The 20,144-nt window shown below is 33.9% G+C and overlaps 1 protein-coding gene across 3 annotated transcripts in view; it reads left to right on the top strand.

The window, feature by feature from the left end:
* The window catches only part of LOC117116410 (alpha-N-acetylgalactosaminide alpha-2,6-sialyltransferase 2-like), a 28,755-nt gene extending 13,669 nt beyond the window's left edge, over positions 1–15,086 (top strand). For 2 of the 3 annotated variants that reach the window (XM_033260446.1, XM_033260443.1), the window contains 6 exons: positions 1,881–2,058; positions 3,661–3,799; positions 9,282–9,385; positions 10,054–10,137; positions 10,556–10,646; positions 12,127–12,322. In XM_033260446.1, the coding sequence (XP_033116337.1) occupies positions 1,881–2,058; positions 3,661–3,799; positions 9,282–9,385; positions 10,054–10,137; positions 10,556–10,646; positions 12,127–12,294 (764 nt within the window). In that variant the 3' untranslated portion in view covers positions 12,295–12,322. Of the gene's footprint in view, positions 1–1,880; positions 2,059–3,660; positions 3,800–9,281; positions 9,386–10,053; positions 10,138–10,555; positions 10,647–12,126; positions 12,323–14,643 lie in introns of those variants that run through there. The other variant, XM_033260445.1, reaches the window with a different exon arrangement.
* Positions 15,087–20,144: the final 5,058 nt, after the last annotated feature.

Raw genomic sequence — 20,144 nt, forward strand, 5'->3', positions numbered from 1 at the left:
AGATATTCAGAACAAACTATGGTCAAGTCATACATATGTTATCGTTTAGGGCCTATTAGGCATTTCATGAATCAATGATATATTATAATATTGACAACATCAATAGAACATGTATAGGTGGAATTTTGTCCAACACGTGAAAATGTAATGAATACTCAGTGCGTGTGAAAACACAAAAATTAGTACTTGCTGCTTACTTGGGCTCGAATTCAACCCTGGCCATCAGATGCAAGCTCGGTGGTCTAGAGGTATGATGCCTGGCTAGTGATCTGGAGAACTGGAGAATGTGGGTTCGAGTCCCACTGGAGAACAACTTGCAAACATTTTTTGGGCAGGTTTGGCAAAATTACACATATAAGCCCCCTAATTGATTCTCCTGTGCAAGTCCAGGTACCTGTATTGTCTATTCCATCACGTTAATAACAATAATAGAACAGTCATCGACCTACTTGCAGTGAAGTGAATCTAAAATGTATTCATGACGTTATGATGATCTGAAGTGTTTAAAAATGTACACAATAATAGTTGAACCAACTTTAAAATACCACAAACAAAAATGTGCGTGACAATATTTTATTGCTTTAGAAATGCGATTTCAAAAAGTACATTAGTGCATCGAATACGTAAGGGCTTGTTTTGTTGTGTTTTTTTTTTTTTTAACTTGCTGTGTTTGGAAATAGGTAATAGGTAAATTGTAATGAACATAATAAAAAATTATAGCCTCTAAAACCTAATATTATTGTTATTGAAGGGTCCATTAAAGTTTGAATAGGATTTTTTTAAAGTTATATTTTTAGTTCATTATTATTATAGTCTCTTTGTAGTCTGTTCTGGTTTTAGTGATTATCCTACTTACTTTGAGGTATTCTAGGCACTATATATGAATGATGATGATTATTATTATTAATTTATTTTTTTAATGTTATTATTATTATCATATTATTATTATTGTTTTGTTGTTATGTCAATACAGCTAAAACTATTTATACAGGGGTAAAGGTAATAAAAAACAAAATGCACACGGTTATCCTATATCATAACCCAATTTTATATACTGTATACTGTGTGTCCAGAAGTCCCAAGGCTCCAGCAAGTCGCAGTTGTCTCCCGGAAATCTGTACGCTCTCCCGCAAGCAAGCAGTATTTCCTGGAATAAAACCAATCACCCGTGAATTCATAATATGTTTGTACTTGTTTATTATCAAATTTTGTCTCACAGAATTCAGTGCTAATGCGCATCACCATATATGCAGCAAAATGAAATTTTATTTTAAAGCTCAAATTTTAACCAGATTTCTTGGGACCACTGTATATCTACTGTCCTTTCTCCTATTAGATTCTTTTGCTGTTGATTCATTTCACATTCATTCATGACATTATCGTGCATGTTTCTGGGTAAGCCTAAAACACATCAAATACAATTGCTAAAAATAATACCTGTACACATAAATGAGTATATTTATATTATTAATCTCTCCGAGTCTGACTGTTTGGACTGTGCAGCATTGCTATGTCAGATTCAGTCACTACTAACACTTTGATTTGTGGTTTTCACCATCTATATAAAAAGGTCTTGGGCTCGAATCCTGGGAGATGCCTTTTTTTTTTTCATTCATTGTCAGATTACTTTCCAAATAGATTTCAATTAATACTCTTATATCTGTTACTACTACAGGTATGAGTACTGAAAGTTAAGCACAAATAAATATTGTGTAGACTAGCCCTCTAGCGCATTCCGGACAGACCCGGGAATCAAATACATGTTTGCCTTTCTCATAGATGGTGATTGAAACAGTAGACTATGTTGTAATGCAAGCCAGTAAACACGAATATAACACCTATGTTAACAGTATTTAAACGTTAATGTTTTGTGCTTACAGATGTTCGTGGAACATTAGATGCGCTTTCCTCACCAAATAATCAATATATGTTCGATAAAAGAATGACAAATGGCAAACCAAATGGTGGGTGTATCACCTGTGCAGTTATCGGAAACGGAGGAATATTAAATGGTTCAAGGAAAGGCCAAGAAATTGATGCCCATGACTATGTGTTCAGGTAGATATTACGTATGTTACACAGTGTTCTCACAAAGGCGGGTTTACCAGCGTTATTTTCCACAACATCGGCTTGATATGCCTTTTTTTGTAAGAAATGAGGGAATGCATTAGCATGGGGAAGGGTGGGGGATAAAATAAACTTCCACCCCAGGTACTCCTACCCTAACTCTAGAAATATTCTGACTTCGAAATATCCACTCATGTAAATTACTAAGTAGTAAAAAACAATGGTAGTGCCAGAAATTTTCTCACGAGTGGTCCGACACCCTAAAAAAAGCAAGTGTTACAATCAAAATCTCTGGCTTACCAGAGTTGGACAGTGGCCAAGGTTAAATACCTGGGTGCTATTGCATTCTGCACCACCCCTCTGCACCACCCCCCCCCCCCCCCCTTTCCACTTCTGACAACCTTGACCTTGCATTATTATGGTTATTAGTTGTTAAATTTACATGGAGGTCCTCTCTGACAAAACAGTTAATTTTATTATTTCTCCCAACCAGAACAAATGCACCTCATTCAACACCTTTATGTACATTTGTTAAAGGCAGGAAAGTGTGATAAAATTAATATCTTCTACATTCCATCAAGTACCTACACACTACTAAATTTCATTGCAGAAGAATTGTGTAGTGGGCTGATAAGTTTGTGCAGCCTCTGAACAAACTGGGGTGGATTTTAGGGTGTTAAGTAAGGTTGTTTTCACACAATGTAATTATGTTTTCTCAATGTAATTCTAATGTTTAAATTGTCATTTCTCTGGGGTGTTTTATTTTTTTTAAATTAATTTATTTTTTTTATATATACATACTTGTTTTTTTTTTTAATTCTTTATTGATATTTTTTATGTCTTTTGTGATTTAAATTTTTATCTTTATCATATTGTTTATTTTATGAGGGAGGGGGCAGCTGGCTTGAAAAAGTTATAGTGATTTGTTTGCTTAAGCTGCCCCCGACCATCTTTTGGTCAAATAAATAAACTGAAACTGAACTGAAAATGACAGTGGACCTTCCTGGAATGTCAATCAAACTTGACAACTGACCAGAACACAGGGGTCCCAAGTCTCCTGGAGCTCATGGGATTTTCCCGGAAATTGGGACGGTCTTCCACACTCCCGCAAGCAAGCAAGGGGCGTGGCTTAGTTGAAAGGTCTTCGCATTCTTTGACCATAGAATGCCAGTATGTTTTCACCCTCAACAAAGGCAGGTGGAAGAACCAGCATATATCTTGTACATCCTCTACTGAAGTCCGCACAAAATCAGTTGGAAGGTGGAAATTTTAAACTTTTATAGGCCCAGAATGATTTTACATATGTACCAAAAGCTAACCTTGAATTAGAAGAAAGAGGAATATCTGATGGGGCTTTTTGCAGCTTTATATGCTCATTAATCAAAGTGGTTGTTTTTAGAGTCAATCGCGCAGTTACTGAAGGTTTTGAAGAAGATGTTGGTAGACGTACATCTATATATTGTTTCACATTGATCACCTTGTTCAATTCCTTTAATCGACCACCGTATCAAAAGGTAATTCTATACAATTTTATACCTTTGCCGTGAAAACATTTTTGTTGGTATAGTAATCATTAAAAAATTGGTTTTTTAGGGTAAATACAGCATTAACAACAGGATTTGAGGAAGACGTTGGTAGACGCACATCTTTCTATTGTTTTACAATGATCACATTGTCAAACACTTTACGAGGAAGTAGACAATTTGGATTTCGTTCGCCCCCATATTATGAGGTTTGTAAATCGATGGTAGCCCTGAACTCACCTTAGCACTTGTGCTAACTCTCACACTTTCTTGGCCTCATAGTATCGCACTGCTTCCTTGCTTTATGCACAGAACTAATTATTTTCATAATTGTGATGTCTTGACTGTCATCTTCACATCAAATCGTACACATACAAATTGTTACTAGTTGTTACTAACTATTTTGCATAAGTGTGTACGTGTGAATAAGGATGTTAATGGACCTTTCCGAAGTGTCAATCAAGCCTAACAACTGACAAATCAGAACAGCATAGTGTTTTTTGGGACCTTAGCAACAATAACGAATGGGCGGGCCTTAGCGGAAAGGTCCATTCTGCTTCCAAACATGCTCTAGAAAAGCAGAATGATTGTAAGCACAGCTAAAGCCTATAAATCTCTTCCTGTTACCATCTTATTTTGTTTTGTTGCTGAATTTGCCAATCACTTTCAAGGTCAAAAATGTCATTGGTTGGTTGAAATCACATGGTCAAACCAGCCTGCTTAATATCTATGCATGTTCATTGTTGGTTCTTCCTTTTTGTGTTTATTTTTGTCTCTTTTTCTTCTCTAATATTGTATCTGTTGATGTTTGCATGCATGTTTGTATGTATAGGCTCAGTGGTTGCACTCAGTGTAAAATGAGTGAGAAATTATGCTTATTGTGAATTGATTATTGAAGATTTATTTAATGATAATGTAAAGCTCATAGAAACTCTTCTATTATATATATATATTCACCGAATAAATGCTAAATGTGGTCATTAGATGTACCATATTATGCTATAATAATTACATTCACATACTTTGCTCAATATATAACAATTTAATAACAATTAAACCGTAATGTTCATATATTTTCCAGTGTTTTTGGTAGGTCTACTTATTACAAAACCCAAATACATATAACTGAATATTTATTTACTAAAGTATAAAAAATGTAATGCCCATACTTAAATAATTGTGTAATGTCTGCACTAGAATTTATCAAATATGTAAAAAAATTTAAATGATACATCAACACATAAAAATGTAATGTGAATTAAGGCCAACATAATATACAAAGGGAATAATAAAAACACTTAGGCATATGCATGCTTCTATTGTAGATTTTGTAGAATTAAAGGAGCATAGTATACAAAGTAAATATGAGCAAAGAATTGTAAACAAGCAACACAAGTGGACACAGCTAAGCATATTGACACAAATAGGTGACGTGTACTAATTAATTGATTAGCTACCATGATATTATATGAGCCTGTGTCAACAACAAATACAGGCAAAAAGACACAAAATATATGAACAGTTTTGGGTTTTTGCAGTTTTTCATGTGTTCTGTTTATAATACAGATGATAAATTTCCCTTTTGTGAAAGCTATATAAAAAATACTAATACCTACTGAAAACTTTGCAACCTCTATTATATTCTATATTATATATACTCGCAGTCCTGTTGTCTAAACATTTTTGTCCATTATCTACGTCATCATCATCATCATCATCATTGTCATCATCATCATAAAAAAAAGACAGTAAATATCTGTTTTGTTTTATCCTCATCTGCCAAATTGTTACCCCAAATCAGATTATTTCCAGGGGTGTTTTTCCTATAAGTAAATCACAGGCAATCACAAGTATTTTTATAGCTCCTGATGATTCAATTTTTAACAGGCCAAAAGTTTATTGGCTTTTTCTGGCAATTTCTGTCTGTACGGCTTCAGTTGATGTATAACTTCACTTTTCAGGCTCTGTTGCTATTGTCCCTCTTCTCCATTGTCTCACTTTATATCATCATCGTAAACAACGTTACTACAGTACTGTGTGTTGTTAAGTATACATGCATGTGGTAAAATGTGTAGACGTCAATATTCCGCTGAATTTAAGTATATATAAAACCTCTGTGATTGTTGCTTTGATACAGTTCAAGTCTTCAGGGTCCCAAGTTGGGAGCAGTCACTTTATGTCATCATCATAAACAACGTTACTACAGTACTGTGTGTTGTTAAGTATACGTGCATGTGGTAAAATGTGTAGAACAGGGGTGGCACCAGGATTTGCCCGACGGGGGTGGGGGGCGAGGTACCCGACGGGGGAGCTGATTCCCCAGGCGAAGGGTCAGTTCCCAGACGAAAGCAAACTGGGCGTGGTCAAGCTTTGATTAAAAGGCTTCGAAAGTTGTCCAGGGGGCAAAGCTTCCGAAAATTTTGACAATTTAGGGGTTTCAAAGGTTTATTTAATCGATTTTAGAGTCACTAATATGTTGAAAATACACGTAATTTTTTTTTTCTCCCCGACGAATTATGCTTTTTCTCACCGATGGTGGGGTGGGGCCAGCTCTCCCCGACAGGGACTCTGGTGCCCTGGCTCCCCCGCTGGTGCCAACCCTGGTGTAGACGTTCCGTCGAAGTCAAGTATATATAAAACCTCTGATTGTTGCTTTGATACAGTTCTAAGTCTTCAGGCTCCCAAGTTTGGAGCTGTCACTTCTGTTAGATTTTGTTAAATGGGTTTCTTATTAACACATTTTGATTTTGTTTTTCTGTGCATGTTGATACTCATTGGCTCTGATTTCTGTGAGGCAATTAATTATATTAAAGTGTAAAATATGCAACTATTATATTATATGTTTTTGCGGAAGTTGGTTATTTTCTGGGAGATTCTTGCTTGTTTGCAGGAGACCGTCACAATTTCAGGGCGATGTGGAAGACTTGCATGTGAATGGTTGTTGAATATGTATTTGTTTTGGCCTAAAAATTATAGATGATGAATAATTTAGTGAAAGTGAGAATTTTGATCAAGTGGATGACTGGAAGGTTTAGATCCTCCCAGAGACACTTCCTGGTTTTTGTGCCAAAATAACATTATGATTTGACTTCACAATTTTTCTATGTCTTATAATGTACAGTTTGCACACCAATTCGAGACCACCTTTGGTCTTCACTTAGGGGGTTAAATTTGTGTTAAATGATTGAAGATTGTTATTTGGTTATTTGAAAAAGTCGCCTCGAATTAGAGGGGTCTTGGAATTTGTGGGGTTTCGAATTGGATGGTGCACTGTATTACATTACTTACAGTACTTGAGTCACTGGTTAGCATTTCGTATTGAATATTAGGCCTAATAAAATAAATTGTTTGTTTGCCCTTTAATGCTGAAAATTGTATAGGATGGTCGGGCACAAAAAAGTTTTTTTTTTTTTTTCTCCCATCACCGAAATTAACATGTAAAATCGCAATGCTTGCAATTAAGCCTGTCTCACTATTTGTTTTTCAAAGGGTATTCATCAAACTGAATAAATATAACCCATAATCAATACTTTTCAATGAATTTAAGCCTAGAATGCGCGATACCTTAAATCAGACACCAAATTTAGACAACTTTCATGTTCCAGATGGAGAAAAATAAAGATCACTTTTTAAAATTTGTGGACAAAAATGAAAAAAAAAAAACGCCTCCCCTGTTTTTTCCATGATCTAGGGGCAGCCGCTGGAGGAAAAACACAATTTTTTTAGGCCTTATATTTGTTGACATTTCATATTGTTTCATTGTATGAATTTTTTTTTTTGTAATATCTGAATATTACTTTTATGGTCCAATTTAATTTCTTCTGATTCATGGATTGTGATATAATATGGTTTGTATTATATTGGATATTGTATACTGATTTGTGTTTCATAGTATCACTTTATATTTAATATTTAATAGTATATTAATCACTAATTTGTACTAATGATATTATTTTGATCATGTCATATTCTGTTGATTATTTTCATTTTAGAGTATTGTCATATTGATGTTTTTACAATATAGGCTTTGAATATAAAGTATAGTACAATAGTTTAGTAAATAAGAATTTATAGCACAGTTCAACGGCTCATCAGCTGGTAATTTGAGCAGTATAAATTGAGAAACAATTCCTTACTCTCAAATAGTTAAGTGCGGAGTCCCCCAAGGTAGCATACTAGGACCGTTACTTTTTCTTATCTATATGAATGACATGGTTAGCAGTATTGATTCTGATTGTAAACTTCTGCTATATTTTATATTCCCATAAAGACCCAACTTCTGTCTCTAACAAATTGGTTAGCAGTATTGATTCTGATTTTAAACTTCTGCTATATTTTATATTCCCATAAAGACCCAATTTTTGTCTCTAACAAATTCAGTCAAAATATAGAACAATTTCAACGGGGGGTAGTTAATAACAAACTATCACTACATCTTGGAAAGATAGAAAGTACCCTGTTTGGAACAAAAAGAAAACTAAAAAATGTAAACAAACTAAATGTCATATGTGCACAAAATGTGATCGGAAAATAAACAGAATGTTAAATATTAGGTTTAGAAATGAACGAAAATCTTTCTGGTGACCCTGTTGCAAAGAATTTTATAGAAAAGTTTAACAATGGCCTAAAGTTCTTGTACAGACAATCTTCTCTACTAAACAACAGGTGCAAGAAACTGCGCTGCTCATCCCTTATCCAGCCTCTCTTTGACTACTCATCAGCTTCCTGGTATTTGGGTGTTGGCAAAACCTGACAAACTCCCAACTTATTCAAAATAAAATGGTTAGATTTATTAAAAACATGCCCCAGATCTCACATTAGACAAAAGGAGAGGGGCTGCCTAAGGTGTACGACAGAGGCAGCTACCTGCATCTACAGAATATTTTATAACCACCATCACCCTTGTACCTTTCAACTAACTTTGATTGGCTTAGTGACAGTCGCTATCACAAAACCAGAGGGAGCTCTTAAAATTTGTGGGTGCCAATCATTAAAGGTATTGCCTGCCAATCTTTCTTTTTCAATAGTATTAAAGAATAGAATGCTCTTCCCAAAGAAAAATTTTGCCAGACCAGGAGAACTTTTAAAAATAAGCTAGCTGAAAACATATCTTGCCAACACATCTTAATTAAATGTAAATACTCTTTTATATAGATTTTTTGTAAAGTAATTAATGATAAACTGCATAAAAAATTTCTTAATTTGTGCCTTTTTTAAATTTTAAAAAAAAATCTATTTTACTATTAGGATATTGTAGATAGGATGGGATGCCATTGGAATTAAGTGGTTTTCTCTACTTAATTGGTTTCACTTTATTACAATATTTATCTTTTTATTAACTTCTTTCACATAATGCTTTTTTAATTTCTATTGTTTTGTGGTGTATTTATATGTATTTTAAAGTGGAACCAAATAAATTCATATTAAATCAAATTAACATGAGCCATGTTTTACCATAGAGAAAACAAATGGCTTAAGCATGTCTACGAAAAACTGTATGTATATAAAATGGTGTACCTCACAGGGGGAGCAGGTTTATGGATATGAACCTGGACCCAATGATCTTCATGGTTCAGTGCGCACACAATGGTTACCACCAGTTTTAATCAACTATGATATGCTTTTTATATTTACCATTTTCCTGAGTAAGTACAGATTGATAAATAATAATTTTCATTTTATTTGCTTCAGGATATTAGATATTTATTTTTTGCGGATAGTGGATGGACATATGAATATTTGAATGCAGTGTTACATAACAAACCTGCTCCATTTAGTCGAGGAAAGTACCACCGGTAGGTATTGCGTGTAGCAAACCTCTTCATGAACTTATGTTATCTGTTTTTTACCTTATTTTTGTATAGTCACATTAAAGGGGCGTGTAGCTGGCCCGGTTTCCAACTTATCATCAGTTTTTGGATTGTTCACCCTCATTTACTGTGGTTCAAATGAAATAAAAAATTACATGTATTCTAGTTGTATTTTGAAGTGCTTACACAAAGTACATAATTGCTTTAATACAGCTGAATCATTGAAGTTCAGCATGAAAACAAAAATGTGGGTTTTCAGCCTTTTTTTGGGTGGGGGGGGGGAGGTAGGTTGTTGAAATAAATTAGTGTAGGGTAATTTTTCACTGAATCTTTACGAAGCAGGGGTTTTTTTTGTACCAAGGAGTATACATGTGACTATCCCATTATTTGAGTGCAACCAATGTGATAGCATATTTTATTGTTTTTATTTTTTAGCCATTTTTACTGATAAAAAAAGTGGCATTTGTCTAACAAGACTCGCCTTCAGTTGTTATTTTTAAGACCAAACTCACCTTTTTAACATCTAAACATGCCCAGTCCCTTTGATTTTTACTTCGGTTTAGTGATATTGGAGATTTTAAGTTATTATTATTATTATTTATTATTATTATTATTATTATTAAATAATCTGTTTACTTTTAACTACCTTCTAGGGGTCCACCACAGTTTCCTAAAGGAATAAATAAAGAAAACATAAAAGTCATACATCCTGATTTTGAACGGTATCTTAAATGGAGGTAAGAGAATATTGTTATTGGAAAGATTGGAGCTGTAAATTGGTGATAATATGCTGCTTGTTGCATTCCAGTCCTGTCAGTTGAAAGATATAGGCCAATGTCCGCCACTGAGTAGCAAGAGGTTACGCCATGATTGATTTGAGCAATTCAAAAGATTTTTTTTTTTTTACTGATTTTTAGGTTGCAGTTTAAATTATACTGGTTTGCATGTGTTTCTTTTGTTATATGGCGATATTAAAACATACTTATTTTATATATCTATGAACAGTTTTATCAGTAGTCTGGATTCGAGCCAGCCAGAATATACAACTGATTAAAAGAAAACATCATACAAAATTATTGGAACCATGTTTCTCTTTTTATTTGAGTATGTATGTTTAATTATAATTCATAATTGCTTTTGTTTCTACTTGAATAGTTGGGTGAATTCTAAACATCAACATAAAAATGTTCATCGTCCCACGACAGGAGCTATTATGTTATTGGCAGCTTTGCACACATGTGATCAGGTACGTCTAATTCTACTACCCTAAACACTACTGATGATAACAAAAAATACTCAAGTACCAACACTACTAGTCCACCATACTACTGCCACTGTTTTGTACCAACCCTAACTACCACCACCCTAATTTGGCCCCATGTCAATTCGGCCCCATGTAACTCAGCTCCAAGTCAACTCAGCCCCAATTATCTATGTATTTACAAAATAATAATTATCAAAAGACAAAGCCGAACTATTCTAAAAGTAAAGTGTTTTGAATCGCTGCCTTTGTTTTCCCTTTTTCATTTGCTTCCACCTAACAATAATAATACTAACTTCATTAAAAAAAATATTAAAATGATATTATCAACAATGTCAAATGTAATTTCTTATCCTAGTTGCCCTAGCTTTCTACTCTGTCTACAGCAGGGCCGCATAGAGCGGAAACTAACAGGGGCAAGGGTTGGTATTGACCTCCAGTTACGAGCGTGAAGGGCGAGAAAGATTGTGCCGAAAGCCTGTCAATCTGGAGGGGCCCATTATTAGGGGACCCATGCCATTGTTGAGGGGCTTTACTAAATGCACAAGATGGCTGTTGCAAGTTGTATAGGCTAACTGTACAATATAAACAATACAATTGTGATGTAGATGGATTATAGGCCAATTATTTAATAGTTTATGCTGTAATATACAATAGTGAAATCCGACAGAGATCAAAGCAGTCAAGTATTGGGATAATGGTCTAGAGATTAAGAGATCCTTAATTAAGCGTACATAGTAGAATAATATGGTGGGCAGACTTAACAACACTGAAAGTGAATAATTAGGAAATCTTAAAATGTAAATGTTAGAATACATGAATGAAAAATAAATTAATAGGCTTATAAATAGGCTTATACAATGAACATATATACATTATATATATATATATATGTGTGTGTGTATATATATATATATGTATATATGCATATATACATGTATATATGCATATATATATGTATATATGTATATATATATACACCTATATACATATAAGAATTACATTTTTTTTTCTTTTTACTGATTTTGTTTTCCATGTAACCCATTAAACATTTTAATACATAACAAAAGTAACAATTATCCAGATTTATGATACTATTTGATTTAATACGCATAAGGAATATTATAATTATGATACAGTATTATGTACATTATGTATATTTATATGCATTCATATAATTCAAATATACAGCAAAACATGTTATAACAATGTTAATTCAATCAATCAATTTCTTCAAAAACCTTATAAACAATTAAAAAATTTATAACAAAAACATTTTCTTAGGAATCGACAAATGCATAAACACATCAAAATACAATTGGAAATCAAACTATCAATATGTTTGGAACCCCAAAGACATGCCTATCTGCTATTCTTTCACAAACCAGCAAGTGCTGCTTCTGGTGCTTAACATATGTTTTGTTCAGAGTATTTCAATTTTTCAATTATTCTATCTTTCTTCCAGGTGGATATTTATGGCTTTGGAGGCAGCTATGACAAATTTTCAGAACATTATTACGACAAAAAATTTCAAAAGCATATATTTTTTGCAAACCACGACAATATTGCAGAAAATAACTTATGGGAGCAACTACATAAATTAGGAATTGTTAAAATGTATAAAAGAGATTAAAGAATCATTTGCTATCATTTATTTGTAACAGAGGGAAGACAAACGCTTATTGTGTGAAATGTAAATAACTGTGAGAAGGAAATTTATTGGGAAATAATCATTTTTAAAGAGGTATAGCAACTACTGTTATATTTAAAAGTTGATCAGTATGCTATGGTATGAAGATTTAAACAAATGTAACAGGAGGAGGAGTAAGTGGAAATAATTGTTACAGTGAGGCCGATTTTCCCGACGGGAGCAAAGTGGGTTAATTTAATTGATTTTAGAGTCTACTAATATGTAAAAAATGCAGTACTTATTTGTTTTCGGCAGGGGAGGGGGAACTCTCCTGGACGGCCTCTTCCCCCACCCACTGGCTCTTTCCCCCACCCACTGGCTCCACCCCTGCTCCCAAAAATGACCTCTGACCCCTGAAAACATGTGTCTCTAACAAGCACACGTATTGTCCCACAAATGCACATATTTGCGTATGTTTTAACACAGTTGTTTTGTGGGACCTTGGCAACAATATCTAAGGGGCGTGGCTTAGTGGAAAAGTCCTAGCATTCTTTGACCTTAGAATGTCAGTATGTTTTCACCTTAACAATGGGAAGTGGAAGAACAGCATATATCTTGTTCATCCTCAACTGAAGTCCACGCAAAATCAGTTGGAAGGTGGAAATTTGAGACTTTCACGTTGATCACCTTATTCAATATCTTTCGACAACCACTGTATCAAAGGAGATTAAGGGAGAAATAATTATTTTTGAAGGGGTGTATACTGTTATATTTAAAGGGAGATCAATACAATATTATGGTATGGTATGTTAAAGAGAGTGTAATATTATGGCATGATATGTTAAAGAGAGCAATATTATGGTATGGTGTGTTAAAGGGAGAGCAATATTATGGTATGATAATATATGGCAAAGACAAGCCAAACCAGTCACTCGTCGCAAAAATAGATTTTGAGATATTAATACAGGTTTAAAGAGTAAAATAAGAGCTATAAAATGGTAAAAAAATCATTCAAATCCGACATTTCCTTATGAAGTTACAAGCATTTAAACATACAGCTGTTTAAAGAACAGTATATCAGAAATCAGCCTTCAAAGTTTATGATTTCAGGCATTTCCCATGCAGAAACTATCATAAAATCATTAAAAAGTGTTGTTTTAACATTGAAATTGGGAAAAATTACAGCACAGCATGATATATAGATGCATAAACCTTAGTTTAGTGAAATAAAATAAATTTTTTAAAATTTTACATTCTAGCATGTTTTTGCTATTTTCTCTGAAACACAATTTGCGACAAGTGACTGGTTTGGTTTGTCTTTGCCACATATGTTAAAGGGAGAGCAATATTATGTTATGGTATGAAAAGATCAGCGATTAATTTTTGGAGGGGCGTGTGCACAATTAGATGCGCCACTGGTTCAACCATTGTTGTGCCTGAGGTACTAAATGTTATGGCATTTACACTCACAAACTTGTGTTTTAATGTATGTATATGCTTTCGCCCCAAACATACCCCCCTCTTTTTTTTTGTAATTTACAAAGGGAGGAGAGCCCATGACCCCCTGGTCCACCTTGAATCTTCCCCTAATGCTGGTAAATGACTAGGGTAATATTAACTAAGTTGACTGTTGATTCATTATTTTAAAAATACTAAAATCGTTTTCTTAGCAAATGTGATGTAAATTTTGTATGGAAACCTTCACAAATTTATTAAAACATGTATTTTGTCCGCAAAATCTTATGGAATAGCTTATGCATTGCATTATGGGTGAAAGTGAAATGGAGTTTTTTTTTCAGAATAGAGGCTTTATACTTGTATTTGAATATCCTTATTTCGAAATATATAGAGTGAATTTGCGTACTAAAAATTGTTCAGGTTATATAAAAGAAGAATATACAGTGGCATTTATAAAAATCAAATAAGTTAACACATTAGAGGAACATAATTTATCATAACAAATATTTTGCCCTGTCATTGGGACTTCCAATGTGAGAAAACTTTATACGTGATAGAACATTAAGCAATGTTACAAAGGGATAATGCAGAGTATATAGTAATTGTCTTTTAATGTATAGTCACTGGAAACATTGTTGATCTTAGTTTAGTCTTCCAGTTTCTTAATGTGAAGGATCTAACATAAATCTATGCGAAAGCTATATTTTATTGATTTATTTTCTTAGCCTAAGATGGTAAAATGTAGACTAGCATTTAAGTGACCTTGGGAGATTTGGATCCCAGTTGGGGAAACCTTCTTTTCGCACTTACAGATTCCTCTTTAACATTCAAAATTTATATATGATATATATATATACTGTCTCTTATACACATCTAGATGTGTATAAGAGACAGGTATAAAAGAGATTAAAGAATCATTTGCTATCATTTATTTGTAACAGAGGGAAGACAAACGCTTATTGTGTGAAATGTAAATAACTGTGTGAAGGAAATTTATTGGGAAATAATCATTTTTAAAGAGGTATAGCAACTACTGTTATATTTAAAAGTTGATCAGTATGCTATGGTATGAAGATTTAAACAAATGTAACAGGAGGAGGAGTAAGTGGAAATAATTGTTACAGTGAGGCCGATTTTCCCGACGGGAGCAAAGTGGGTTAATTTAATTGATTTTAGAGTCTACTAATATGTAAAAAATGCAGTACTTATTTGTTTTCGGCAGGGGAGGGGGAACTCTCCTGGACGGCCTCTTCCCCCACCCACTGGCTCTTTCCCCCACCCACTGGCTCCACCCCTGCTCCCAAAAATGACCTCTGACCCCTGAAAACATGTGTCTCTAACAAGCACACGTATTCAAGAGAAGTCTTTTGAAACTAAATAATACTCACACGGCTGGCTGGGGTAGATGGAATTCAAGTAGAGTTGCTCAAGTATAGAGCAAATACCCGAAACAGACACCCCCTCAATTGAAAAACTGAGACCTATCTCTCTCACCCCAACACTTGCAAAAATTGAGGAAAAAAGAGTTTCCAAATCAATAATTAAGGCAATTGAACCATTTATTGATTCACAGCAATATGGGAATCAAAAAGGTGTGTCGACGACCCACTGCTTGATAGATGTGTACCATAAACTAATATCGGAAGCAGAAAAACCTGGTAATGTCAGTACACTTGCTTTGACTGATTTTACCAAAGCTTTTGATGTAATTGATCATCGAGTGGCATTTAGTAGCCTCCTTAATATGAACGTATCTCCATCTATTTTGTATGTAGACGATGTAGATACTTGAATCACTACTCCGAATGGGAAGTTTGGAACTGTGGATTATCTGGAGCACAGATCCGTCGCCTTGCGAGGGTCCAAAAGCGCGCATGTCGCATTATTCTGGCACGTGAGTATGTGTCATACGAAAGTGCCCTAGCAACGCTCCTGTCTCTTATACACATCTAGATGTGTATAAGAGACAGTCTTAATCCCAGAATGCCTCAAATGTTATGTTCCGGCGTCTAGAACACAAACATTCGCGGGGGCATGCCCCGGACCCCCTACGACAGTGTTGTCTCAATCGGCCCAACTTTCGGCGCCCCCCTTCCGGGCTCCCCCCTTTTGAACATTTCTGGATCCGCCACTGCGTGAGTATGTTTCATACGAAACTGCCCTAGCAACGCTCGGGCTGGAGTCGCTCCCTGACCGCAGGTCCCCTATCTGCAGAAAGTTTGCCCAGAAATCAGTTATTAATCACAGGTTTCGTCATTGGTTCCAACCCTCCAATAATATCTCATCAATGTGTCTCCGTAATCCCAGAAAATCTGAAACTTTTATTCCTAGAACAGAAAGGTTTAGAAATAGCCCTATACTCTTTCTCACCAAACTTCTTAATCAAATAAATTAATCCATTCCTAGGTGTCCTTTCTGCGAGAGTGTTGACTTGTGCTCCGGGGGCGGATCCCGTCCCGGGTGGTGTTTCGGTTTAATATTACTTTAAGTTTCATTAGTTTGTTTTTGAATTTTTTTTTTTTTTTTTTTTAAATCGGAAATTTTAATGTTTGGGCATATTAATTAATGTCAAAATTTTTAAATAACAATTGTAACTAATTAAAATAATAATAATATTGACTATTATAATTGATCTTTATAATGATAATGACTTATTGTAAATTTAATTCAGGTTTTCTATTTTGTAAATTGAATCCCCAATTCAGCCTCTGGCTGCTAAGGATTTGATATTGTAGTTGTTTTGTTTTGAATTTATGAATAACGATATCGAGATATATATATAATGCAGTGTTTCAACACCATAAAACAATGGAATTCTAATTACGCTTCAAAACCGGGAAAGAAAATGGACCAGTGGGAAACCTGAGACCGGTAATTTTGCTCAACACTATTAGGAAATGCCTGTCACGTTAGAAAGAATAAATAGTAAAGTCGACCAATAAACAGTTGGTAACATTTATGGTAACGGTTTATATGATCTTATAATAAATATATAATAATTATAAAAATAATAACATTTACAATGACAATAATAGTAATAATATTAGCAATAACTATTATATATTAATATTGATCATTATAACTATAGTATATAGGCCCTATTTGCCTACTAGGCCTAATCATTTACATAGACCCTTTGTCACTACTACGATTAGAGTGTGCACTCAGATGCTTTGATTGCCGACGTTTTATCTCGCTCTGTTGTTCGTCATAGGCATTTTTACCGCCAACTCTTTAAAAAATATGGTACTGACGTTTATTGGTTAATCACTTTTCAATTTCTAATTGCGTGTATAGCTTAGGATTTATCTTGTTTAATTTCTTACAGTTTTTATTTTGATCTTTTTTGTATTTATTATTTGTACGTGTAAACGCTGAAGGACAAAGGCGTGTCAGAAATGTCTTGTTATAATTTAAATAAATCAGAAATTTTTCCCATTTCTATATATTTTCTAATCATTTTTTATGTTTTTCCTTTCCTTTTTTTTTTTTGTTCTTTTCCTTTCCGTTCATTTCTTTTCCTTTCTTTTATTTTTTATTTTTTCCGGTTTCTTTTATTTTTTTTCCCCATATACTATCTTTTCTTTTTTTTTTCCGTTCCTTTTGATTTCTATTTTCTTTCATATCTTTAACTTCCATATTTACATTTACTCCTTTTTTCTGTTCTTTTCCTTATATTCTTTTATTTTTTCTTCTTTTTTTTTCATTTATTTGTTTTCTTTTATTTTATTTTCTTTCCTTTTTTCCTTTCTTCTCTTGTCTTGTTTTTTTCTTTCTTTTCTTTTGACAACCATTCAATAATTTTGATGATTGCATTATACTCCTTATTTATACATGTTTAAACAAATAATGATAGTAATAAATATAATAATAGTAATAATAATAATAATAATAATAATAATAATAATAATAATAATAATAATAATAATAATAATAATAATAATAATAATAATAATGTAGTTTTATATAGCGCACATATCCATCTAACATAAGATGCTCAGGGCGCTTGATATGTATGCTAGGAACTCCTTGTTGTAAATTAATATCAAATATATTAGCAGGCACCATGAAATCCAATATGGTAACCATCTTGAAATACAATATGGCGGTCTTCTGACAAAATTTCTGATCACTGCATAATACACCCTGTCTTCACTCATGAGACCAAAAGCCAGTAAATCAGAAAACCAGTACATTATTTTACAAGATATTTTTCACGTAACCAATATATACATACATACATACATACATACATACATACATACACACATACACCCATACATACATACATACATACATACATACATACATAATCTATAGGCCCTATTTGCCTACTAGGCCTAATCATTTACATAGACCCTTTGTCACCACTACGATTAGAGTGTGCACTCAGATGCTTTGATTGCCGACGTTTTATCTCGCTCTGTTGTTCGTCATAGGCATTTTTACCGCCAACTCTTTAAAAAATATGGTACTGACGTTTATTGGTTAATCACTTTTCAATTTCTAATTACGTGTATAGCTTAGGATTTATCTTGTTTAATTTCTTACAGTTTTTATTTTGATCTTTTTTGTATTTATTATGTCTATAAAACGGTTATATCTGGCCCCCAAAAGACATGTGACGTCACACCACGGTGAAACCAACAACAGTAATAGACCTTTCCGGAGTGTCAATCAAACTTATCAACCGACTAATCAGAACAGCGCTAGGAATGCGCGCGCGTCTTACAAACACACGTGTTGTCCCACAAACGCACGTGTTCGCGTATGTTTTAACACTGCTGTCTTTGTGGGTCCTAAGCAACAATATCCAAGGGGCGGAGCTTAGCGGAAAGGTCCATTAGGTCTAACATCTGAGTAATAGGCTTATTAAGTACTAATATAAGCCTAACAGTTGTCGCAACAACAAGTAAACTTGTGTAAAATGCTTTCGGTGTTATTGCCACTTGCTATCATATTACTTGCAAGTGAATAAATATTGATTTAGGGTATGTTCACACACACACACGGCGTAAGCCTGGCGTAGCGTACGCCTTTGTGTGTGATAGGCAGTGGCGTTACTTCCGCCACTCACAACGCCACCTTCGTGGCGTTTTAACGCTACCTGCAGACCCCAGATTAGTTAACGCCACGGAGCTAACGCCAGTGATGACCTCATTTCAAGAGATTGCCAATCACGATTGCAATAGATTAGTTACTTTGATCCCTTTCCTGTGCTCTTTATTAATGAAATGGTAAAGGGGTTTTTTCCATTGCATTTTACTTAGTTTACAATGTATATGATTCGTTGATTGTGTTTTGTAAGATATTTTAACCTAACTTTCTATTAAAACCTGCAACACCAGCAATTGTTCCACAATGCTAGCTGAAAAATCAGAAGTAAAATTGTTCATTTAAAATACAGTAATCATAAAGTTCACTTCGAACAATTCACAGATTTAAAAGTTTTAATGATGCACTGTCAATATTTTACTACAGTTAAAAACCCGTACATTATTTAAAAATGAAAACTATTCCCGCATAGGCATTACTACTAGTTTAACGTAGCGTTAATTTAGCGAACGCCGTTTGTGTGAACACTTTGGAATTTTAATCCGTGGATTAGCTTACGCCGCCGGCGTAAGCTAATTCATTGACTGGGTACTGATCAGGACCCCATCCCCGACAACCACAGTGTGAACTAAGCTCTAGACTCGCATGTCTTTTTTAACTTTTCGTTTCCTTATTCGAGTTTCCGAAGTGACTCACAACGACCCAGTAATTGAATCAAGACCTGTTTCCGGGGAATATCCAGCTAATAAACATTTTCCATATTTTTATGTTATAGTAAATGGGTGTATAAAACTTTTTTATTAATTGAAAAGTCAAAATTACCCAACAATGGTAAAATAAATGAACGATTAAATATTGATAATGATAAATTTAACAGTAATTAGAAAAATGTTTTCAGACGTGACGTGGTTTTTATTATCCATACGGCACAGTATGACGAGCTAAACAATAATAAAATACAATATTTCATTATTGAAAATTTGTGTTTGTTTTGATGTCATTGGAAGTTAATAACCTATATGACCATATTCGAACTAAGAGTTAATAATTTAATTAAATTTGAGATGAACACTTAAACCGAGGCATGTAAGCGGGCTATGTAATTATGGCTCGGGTATGTTTCTTTAAGTTTGCATCATTTAATAACTTGTATTTAGTTTAATTAAAGTTAACTACTTTTTATACCATTTGCTCAGTAAATAACTTGTTTAAAAATAGTTGTATCTATTTTTGCGTCAGTGGTGGTGTAGGTTGCCGTTTTGGTCGAAAGTGATACGCTACGAATTGATCAGTCACAGAAATATTGAGAAATTGGAGACAAAATATGCAAATGAATATTA

The sequence above is a fragment of the Anneissia japonica genome, unplaced genomic scaffold (assembly GCF_011630105.1).
Source record: "Anneissia japonica isolate Jap-2015-1 unplaced genomic scaffold, ASM1163010v1 scaffold287903_len222995_cov181, whole genome shotgun sequence".
Classification (NCBI taxonomy): domain Eukaryota; kingdom Metazoa; phylum Echinodermata; class Crinoidea; order Comatulida; family Comatulidae; genus Anneissia; species Anneissia japonica.